This window comes from Cystoisospora suis, assembly GCF_002600585.1.
Source record: "Cystoisospora suis strain Wien I chromosome Unknown contig_5641, whole genome shotgun sequence".
Classification (NCBI taxonomy): domain Eukaryota; phylum Apicomplexa; class Conoidasida; order Eucoccidiorida; family Sarcocystidae; genus Cystoisospora; species Cystoisospora suis.
The window spans coordinates 676-9,785 of NW_027158431.1; the positions used below are offsets into that span (position 1 = coordinate 676).

Below are 9,110 nucleotides of genomic sequence, written 5' to 3' on the forward strand. Positions count from 1 at the left end.
TTTCTTCTTTCTCTCTTTCATCTTTCTTCACTTCTCAATCTTCTCAGTTGTCTGTTTCTACTCTCCTACTTTCGCTACTTTCCTCTCGTTGTCCTCGTCTACCTCTTGAGGTAAGTATCTGTTCCTCTCTTCTTCTTCTTCTTCTCGGGAAAGAAAGAAAGATAGATAGATCAAGAGTTAACGTGGACGGGTATGCTTCTCCCTTCTCTACAGAGGAGATGAGTAAATCAGTAGATTCACAAGAAACATCTATCTCTCTCTCTCTCCTATCCTAGCATAGATATACACCCCATACCTAAGATCATAGATTGACTCCCGAATACCGTTCGGGTAGCACATATAGACAGAGTTCGTGATATAAACCAAGGAACTACATACAGATATATATAGATACATGTATACGTATGTGTATGCACTCTGTGCAGGTCTATACATAGAGATAGATATAGATAGATTCGGATGTGATAGATCTCTTTAATTCAAGGATAGGTAGATATTTATATAGAGAGAGTCGGGTGTGTGAGAGTTCATTCACTAGACTCGACAGTTTGTCTTTTATGACGAACCCCATGCATGCGGAGCTCCCCCTCCCCTCTTCTTCTATTCTGATCTGCAAGTGTTTTTCTTTCTCTCTTTCTCTATATCTTTTTTCTTTCTTTCTTGATGTACCTCGCCTTTCTCTTCACTCTTTGTCTCGCAGCTCCTTCGTGTCCTTTCTTCTTCTCCGGTCTCTTTCTATCTCTCTGTTTCTTCTCTCTTTCTCTCTATGTGGAGTCAGGTGCATACATATCCTTCTCTACACAAGCTTCTATGTGCTAAGACCTATCCATTGCTGTACATACACCATACCTACGTGCGTCTGCTGTTCCCCCTACGTATGTTTTCTATATGTTGAAACGTCTAGGCAGTACATACATACAGATACGTACGGATGTATGTCTATGTATGTATGAGTGTACGTATGAATATGTAGGTATACAGGTATGTGTATGTATGAGTTTGTATGAATATGTATGTATGACTAAGTATGTATCCCCCCTATCAGGTCATGGATCGATTCTTCTCTCTTTACTGTATCCGGCTATTCTCTTGTTCTCTCTCTCATTCCTTCCTCTTTCTCCCTTCGTTCAAGTCTCTTTTCCTTCATTCTTTCTCTCTTCCCTCATCCTTTCTACCTTTCTTCTTTCTACCTTTCTTTCTTTTTTCTTCCTCTTTCTAGAGGAGCGTTACAGAATGCTTCGACTCCTATCGATCGTTCGTTAGTGATGGATTTTATCGACTCGAAAAATGTCGGGAAGTGGAGTGCCCTTCAATCTCTTTCGACCATGATGTGGAGTCTCTCAGCTCTCCTAGGAGGTCTCCTTGTCGACCAAATCTCCTACCGATCCACCTTCGTTATTACAGGTACAAAAGAAAGAAAGAAAAAGTGAGAGAGAGAGAAAGAAAGAAGAGGGTGAAAGAAGGGGAAAAAAGAGGGAGAAGGAGAGAAAGGGTGAGATAAAAAGAAAGAAAGATGTTGTATGTGAGGTAGGTTGTCTCCACTCTATGTGTGTGTACGTGCATTGCAGGATGTGTCTACATACTAGCTGAGCTTGTCTACCTCCCTGTCCTATGGCTAGTCCCTCGAGAGCTCGACATGCACTCCCACTCTTGTACCAGTCGGACCACCTCGAAAACAAAATGATCTTCTCCTAGCTGAGATTAGCTGAGAGATAATTCAAGAGAGATAAATAAAACATACATCTCTCAAGAAGCCTCTCTATCATGGGGGAAAGATAAACCTCTTTCTCCTTGTAAATGACCGAAGAGAAAGATAGCTATCGGTGTAGAAGAAATCTTTCTCCTTTCTCTTTTCTTTTCCTCTCTCGGTTCTTTCTTTTCTGTTAGAGACTTAAGACAGACAGACAGAGAGAGGAGGAACTATATCAAATCGAAGGCTGAGAATCTTCTCATGTAGGAGAGAAGAATCTTAGTCACGAGAGAAGATACTTCGAGTGTAGAGAAGAAAAAGAAAGAAGGCGTTGAAGCAGAAAGGTCGAAGAGGCTCTTCTTATCAAGAAAGCAAAGGAGAGAGGAGGAGAGAAAGAAAGTTAAACTCAAGGCTAAGAAAGAAAGCATGCTGACATGCGCAATCGACAACGAAGAAGAAGTTGGAGTAGTAAAGGACATATCAACACACATACCAACAGAAAGAGAAACAGAGAGAGCAAGAGAGTAGGTACACACACATGCATATGTATGATATATATACATATATATAGGTGGGGATGGGGATGAAGGGAAAGAAGGCTTTTTGAAGCAGGTAGAATAAGATGAAAAAGAAGAAAGAAGAAGGACGGAATGCAGGGGGTGTATTTCCTTCCTATCGTGAGACGGGTTACTTCACTCCCGTTGTCTCTCACAGTACTAGACTTTTCTCATCCATATGTCTCTACTCTCTCCCCTTTACATACCTCTTACATTCAAATCAACAGATATGCATGCACACTCGGACACATCAGAAAGACATGAGTATCCATCTACATAGAAATACATACATAGAGCTTTCTACATAGATACCTACGTACCACTTCTCCTACACGTATCTAAATGTATGTATATATATAGGTTTGTATAGAGTATATACACTCATATATATATCTATTAAGAAGGTAGATGAGGATTGATCCAGAAGATGTTTCTGTCTTTCTTTCCTTCTTTCTCTGTGAGAAAGATTTGGGTTCTGAAGAGCAGTGAGACTGGACTTGCAGAAGATAGAGAAGTGCATGTTTTGTGTCTTTTCTTTTTATCGCAATCTGTTTTGATAGAAATCCAGACTTTGATGAATTAAGGAACAAGAAGAATAAAGAGAAGAGAAGATGCTGAAGAAAGCGATAGAGTCAACCGTGCATCTATTGTTTCTTCTGGTGGATGAGAAAGAAGAAGATGACCGAGAAAGAGACTGTCTCTCTCACTTTCATCTGTCTATCTTTCTTATCTTCGTTTAACTCGACAAGAAGAAGAAGCAGAAGAAGATCTCTCTTCTGGAGGACAAGACAAAGACTTTAACTATCTTCTGCTTCTTTCTCTCTCTAAGGATCATCATCAAAAGAACACGTAAAGGAGAGAAGCCGCGTGTGTTTTGTATACCTTTCTTTCATAGTTTCATCCTGTGTTGTCGTTATTATGTCTCGAGATTGAAGAAGATACCAATGAAACCAAGTGAGTGAACGAACGACGCTCCGGGTGTATATACACTTGATGAATAAGGAAAAAAAAATCCTCTCCATTCAACTTCTTTTCATGTGTTTTCTCGATTCATATGTATATCTCCTTCTAGAGATATGTATCTATATGAAGATGGCAAGAATGCGAATGCATGTGTTTGACACTGTATAGAAAGAGAGAAGTCTCTTATCTTCTTTCTTTGTTTCTCCCTGTTGTCTCTCAAGACTCTACATTCTGGAGCTCGAGAAACTTGTTTACGGATTCTCCAGTTGTCTCTTTCTCTCTTCTTCCCTTGCAAGTCAAGGAAGCAACGATGGCCCAAGAAACCTTCGTAAGCTCCAGAGAGAGAGAGAGAGAAAGAGGTAGTTAGCTTGAATGAAAGACATAGATGGGAGAGCATGATCTGCTAGGAATACGGGTAGCACCTCTACTACACAAGCCCGTCTAGAGACAGACAGGTCGAGATGAGCTTAGATGCATTGGCTTCCAACTTTACCTCATGTGTGACTACATACAAATGCCTACATACGTTTTTCCTCTATACGGAGGCCACACATCTGGCATAGGTACAGATGGATAGGCAGAAATTTCCTACTGCGATACAGCATGGGCACTGCTTGAGCTTTCTCTTGTCTCTCAGGCAGAAGAAAGAAAAGAACTTTTCTAGCCATCGTTGCCAAGATAATACAAAACCCTGAAGAGCCACATCCTCACCCTCACGACTAAAGAGATGAAAGAAAGAAAGAAAGAAAGACCGACTGCTTTTTGAAGCAAAGAGCTCTTCACGTCTTCGCTGGCGTGAAGATTTTGTGGAAGAAAGACAGAGAAGAAAGAGACAAAAACGTGCGAGTCATCGGGTGAGACACTCGTGCAGTTGTCCGTATGTCTCTTCACTCTTTGAGAAGAAGAAATATCAAGCTGCGAGTCGAGGAAGCATGAGGAACAAGTCATAAATGTGTCTATGCTGCTTCGCTCTTCTTCACAAAAAAGTGAGGGAGGGAGAGAAAGAGGAGAGGAAAAGACTCTTTCTTCTCTAGCGTTGTTCCGCTATGACGCATGACGGCATGCTCTACTATTATCTCTCTCTTTCTTTTGTGTCTGTTTCATCTTGAATAGAGACTGCAAGGGGGGTTGCCTGCTGTACGTACACCGGAAAAGAGTTCTTCTTTCCTTTCTGGAAAAGTACACTTCACTTCCAAGCAATAGGAAGGGTAGTAGTAGTAGTAGGAGATAAAGTAATAGTATGAGTAGGAGGAGGAGTAGTAGTAGGAGCAGGAGTTAGACTAATAGTAGGAGCAGTGAAGGTCGTAGTCGTAGTTGATAGCTGCAAGCCGAGTGATGGGAGTAGAAGAGGAGGGAGTAAGGTAGTGTGCATGCAGCAAGTAAAGGGCGAGTGACCGAGAGACAACTCCGCCAGCCCTTAGTAATGAGAAGTCTAGATCGAAAATAGAGATAAACCAAACACACACGATGAAGAGACTGAAGATGAAAAGAAAAGAAAGGAGAGAGAGGAAAAGGAAGAGACAAGCTGTGCTAGTCCGACTTGGATGTGGTATGAAGTGATTTGTTTCATTCACTCATAGAATTAGACAACACCTTGACAGAAAAAGAAGAAGAGAACTATCCACCTAGAATTCACACATTCCTTCATTCATTCGTGTCTAAACTTTTTCTTTTCGCAAAAGACCTTGCCTCTATCCCACTCTTCAGTTGAAAGAGAGAAACCGCCCTTTCTCTCACACACACATCTTTGTATGGGACTCCATATACCCGCAAGATTATCTGTTTAAAAGAAAGAAAAAAAGAAGAAAGAAAGAAAGAAAGAAACAGAAAGAAAGAAAGAAAGACAACTAACTATCGATCGAACAGTAGTCGTAGTAGCAGGAGCAGGAGAGCTCCCGCCCGTGCATGTGTAGGAGAAGGGAGGAAAGGGGGGGGGGGGAAGGAAATTTTCTACTCAATGGAGAGGTCTTTGAGTCGTGAGACTGATCAGAGTCTTTGCTGAAGTTGTAGAGGAGAAAAGATCCTTCTTCTTCTTCTCTTCTTCTTCTCTTTCTTCTTCTTTTGCTGCTATAGAGTCACTGAGAGGTTCAAATGTGCCAGGAAAGTTTCTTTTCTTCTTTCTGTCTTGCTCCCTATCTCTCTATCTTCCTCAAGCCGCCGCTGACAAAGAAAAGTGAGCTAAAACTGTCGAGACGTCTTGTGTATTTCTTTCCGTTTCTTTATCTCAATCTTTCCTCATTCTTTCTTTCTTTCTCTCTTTCTCCGCCCTTCATTTCTTCGACTAGCTTTCTTCTGCTTTAGGTCGAAAAAGTCTTTCAAAGTGAAGCTAGCTAACTTTCTTTCTTTTCTTCTTTTCTTCTTTCTTGACTTTTGAGAGAGAGCCAAGGGGTCTTCTTCTTTCTTCAGGGAGGTGGGAGATCTCGACACAATTGACGAAATCTCCCTGTCGATCTTTTAAGCTTTTTCTCTCTACCATTCTCTTCTCTTTCTTCCGTCCGCCGCTTCTTCTTCTTCTTGCTGCTTTCGGTTTTCTTGCTTTTTAACTTCCCTCTATTCTTCTCAAGGAAAGAGAGAAAGAAAGAACGAAAGAAGAGCTCCAAGTTTTCCTTACTCATTATCGATCGCTTTTCTTTCTCATTCAAACCTTTTCTTCATTCACTTCAACGTCTAGCAGAAGATAAATAAGATGAACAAGTGTCTCCGACTTGTTCATTTTATTTATCTTCTGCCCTTTTTCTTCTTTCGTTTTTACACTTTCATTCATTGTGAGGGAGAGGAGAAGGAGTAGGCGATGAGCGAGCTGTACATACACCTGGTACAGGAAAGGAAGAAGTAGATGAAGTAAACAAACCAACTTTCTCAACGCTCCTCCTCGTCCCCGACATAGACACAGCGACCTCTTCTCTCTTTCTCTCTTTCCCTTGTCTCTGTTTCTTCCGGTCTATCTCTAGCTAGCTATCTTTCTGTCCTCTCGCGCATCTAAGGAAGAAGGAAGGAACAACGAGGAAGAGAAGGACGGAAAGTGTGTCTGTAGGAAAAGGCTGTAAACGACAAGAGACTGTAGGCGATCATCCCTGGGGCGGTATCTTAACTTGTTTGGCTCTTTCGATCTCTTCTTTCTTTCCTTCTTTCTTTCTTTTGGTCTTCATTCTTTCTCTCTTTTTGAAGATGAAGAGCAAAAAGAGGAAAAAGAAAGAAGAGGAAGAAGAAGAAGAAGACGGACAACTGGATCATATCAGCTTCTCTCATTCCAACTTCTTGTTTCAGCACAATTCGTTCTCCAGGAGGAATTCCTTCTTTTCTGCTGATTAGGAACTGATACGAACCAATCAGATGCATCTCTCTTCTTTCTTCTTCTTTCTTTCTTCTTTCTTTCTTCTTCTTTTTCATCGTCTTCTTCACTCCCTCCTTGGGTAGAGATTCTTATTCTTTCTTCCTCTTTCTCTTCTTTTTCGTTTTAGATTGTTTGCTTTGCACCGCTCTCTGAAGACTCGAAGACAGTCGTTCAGCAGAAAGTTTTTTCTCAGGTGTATGTACACCTCCTCGGTTCGGCTGTTGTTGACTGCGGCGGCCTTTGTACAGGTGAAAACGAAAATAGTCATCGGGGAAATCTCCCCTCTATTCGTAGAGGTTCTTTCTCTCTCGATCGCTAGAAGACATTTTTCCCTTTTTCGCTGTTTTACCTCAGGTTCAGTTTTCTTCTTCTCTTCTTTCTTCTCTTTTCTTTCTCTCTGTCTTCTTCAATTCTCGCCGTTGTCCTTTTCGCACATCTCCTACATCTGTCGATGTTGGTATGTATAGTTTTCTTACACATAGAGATCTCTCTCTGTCTCTCTCTTCTGTATCTATAAGGAGGCCGTGAACGAGCCGTTGACGTCTGATCTTTTCGACCTCTGAAAGAAACCTTTCTACTGCTGAAAAAGAAGATAATTCTGTTGAGGAGACTTTTTCTTTCTCTTTCTCAAAAGGATGTGGGGTGCTGTCTTTCTAGATTGTTCTCTATTGGCATCTCTCTCATTCTCTTTCTTCTATCTTACTTTGTTAAGCCGTTCATGACCTTCTTTCTTTTCCTTCTTCTTTGCTTGCTTCATTGAAGATCTCTTTCAATTTTGTCTCTCTTCTCTGCCCCTCTGTCTGTCTATCCTTCCCATCTATCCATTGAAACTTTTCTTTCTTCTTCTCCTCATCCCAGTCGACTTTTTCTTCATTCTTTCTTTCTTTCGTCTCATCCTTTTCGTCTTTGGTGAAGGTGATGCCGTCTGTCTCTTTTGAGTTGTCTTTCTTCGCCTCTTCTTCCTCGTCGTAGTCGCCGTGGATTGCCAGTCCTTCGCATTTTTCTTTCTTTCTTTTTCTTTTTCTTTCTTTCTTTCTGAAGAGAACAAGAAGGAGAAGAAGGGGGACGGCGGAGAGGAAACCCACCTGCCGGACGTCAGAAAGAGGAGGAGAAGAACATAACCCAAGACTAGTCCCAAAGAGTGAGAAAGAAAGAAAGGAGTGAGAAAGAGAGAGAAAGAGAGAGAGAGAGAGAAAGGTTGTTCTTTTTCTGTCTGTTCTTTTGTCTAGTTCGGAGAGACGACAGAGGGGGAGATTCCTAGCTTTTCGACTTTTAAGGAATGTCTATAGAATGTCGATGTGCCTCAACGTCTACTAAACACCCTATCTCTCTCTCCTCAATACCTTCTACAGAGGTAGAGATATCTATCTATCCATCTCTCTCTCTATCTATCTATCTATAGACATCTTGAAGACTGTCTATCTTTGCTTCTTTCCATCTTTCTTCATTGTATTTCTTTCTCCTCCTCAGTTCTATCTCTGTGCCTCTTCCCTGCTACGCTACATTTAATATAACGTTAGACGTCTATAGATGTAGGTAGATCCATAGCGAGCTTTTGATCTTCTTCAAGTCCACCGTAGTGGCTGTATCGAATCTTATCTCGTCGTTCTCCGAGCTCTACTCATACCGACCTACACGGACAACTGCGTCTATCTCCCCACTCTTTTTCTTTCTTTCTTTCTTTCTCTCCCTCTTCGTCTCATCTTCTTCTTTCCCATCTCTCTTTCGCGTTTTCAAAGGCAAAGAAGAACCCTCGACCTCTTTCTATACTCTCTCCATCTTTAACGTCTCGAAGGGGCTTGCCTTCTCCATCGTCATCTTCTTCTTTTCTTCTTCAGTTTTCCTTCCTCTTTCTTTCTATCTATCTTCCCGCGTCAAGATGGCGACGAAAGCAGTGCAGTACAACATAAAGGTGGATTTGCATGAAGTGAAGGATCTGTCCTTTCGCGAGAATGTGGGAGATAAAGAAATAGTTCCTAACCCTTATATAGAAGTGACGGTGGATGGGGTGACGAAAGCGACGAATCAGAAGACTCAGGTGGTCTCTGCGACTTTCAACACATCCTTCAACTTCACAGCTTTCTTGACTCCAGATGAATTTGCACGAAGTTACGTAGAAGTCTCTGTGCTTCATAAGTATATGATCATTGGAGGGCTAGGGCTACAGAGTGCCGTCATAGGAAAGTACGTATTTAGCTTTGCTTATATCTATAGCAAATCGCAGCACTGGATCTATCGCCAATGGGTCTCTCTAAGAAATTTCGATCATCCGCAAGATGCCGCGGTAAGTCTGAGAGGGAGCAGAGGGAGAGGGAGAAAGAAAGAAGGAAAGATCACATCTAGAAACGGGAGAACGATGCGGAGAGAAGATGAGGATGAGAAGATAGAGAAAGAAGGTGGATGATGGAAAGATTCCTGTTTATTCATGGGTATCTTACAGGATGTACGTACACTCGACTTCCTTCATCTTTCTTCAGACACGGAGGAGATAGATAGATTAAAGATAGATAGATTAAAGATAGATTAAAGATAGATAGATAGATATATTAAAGATAGATAGATAGAT

General features: G+C 41.5%; 3 protein-coding genes across 3 annotated transcripts in view; 2 read left to right on the top strand and 1 right to left on the bottom strand.

Annotated features, from left to right (window-relative positions):
- The first annotated feature begins 15 nt into the window (after positions 1-15).
- Positions 16-3,903, top strand: CSUI_009446 (major facilitator family protein). The gene is made up of 5 exons (XM_068069562.1): positions 16-110; positions 1,220-1,404; positions 1,569-2,214; positions 2,808-3,538; positions 3,848-3,903. The coding sequence occupies exons 2-3, from the start codon at positions 1,266-1,268 to the stop codon at positions 1,682-1,684; spliced, it is 255 nt and encodes an 84-aa protein (XP_067918459.1). The 5' UTR covers positions 16-110; positions 1,220-1,265; the 3' UTR covers positions 1,685-2,214; positions 2,808-3,538; positions 3,848-3,903.
- A 376-nt stretch (positions 3,904-4,279) lies between these two features.
- On the bottom strand, positions 4,280-5,067 carry CSUI_009447 (uncharacterized protein). The gene has a single exon (XM_068069563.1). The coding sequence runs from the start codon at positions 4,580-4,582 to the stop codon at positions 4,397-4,399; it is 186 nt and encodes a 61-aa protein (XP_067918460.1). The 5' UTR covers positions 4,583-5,067; the 3' UTR covers positions 4,280-4,396.
- Positions 5,068-5,289: 222 nt separating this feature from the next.
- Positions 5,290-9,110, top strand: part of CSUI_009448 (c2 domain-containing) — a gene marked incomplete at its 3' end in the record, with an annotated part of 7,434 nt that continues 3,613 nt past the window's right edge. The window contains exon 1 of the mRNA XM_068069564.1: positions 5,290-8,828. Within this exon, the coding sequence (XP_067918461.1) occupies positions 8,424-8,828 (405 nt within the window). The remainder of the gene's footprint in view (positions 8,829-9,110) is intronic.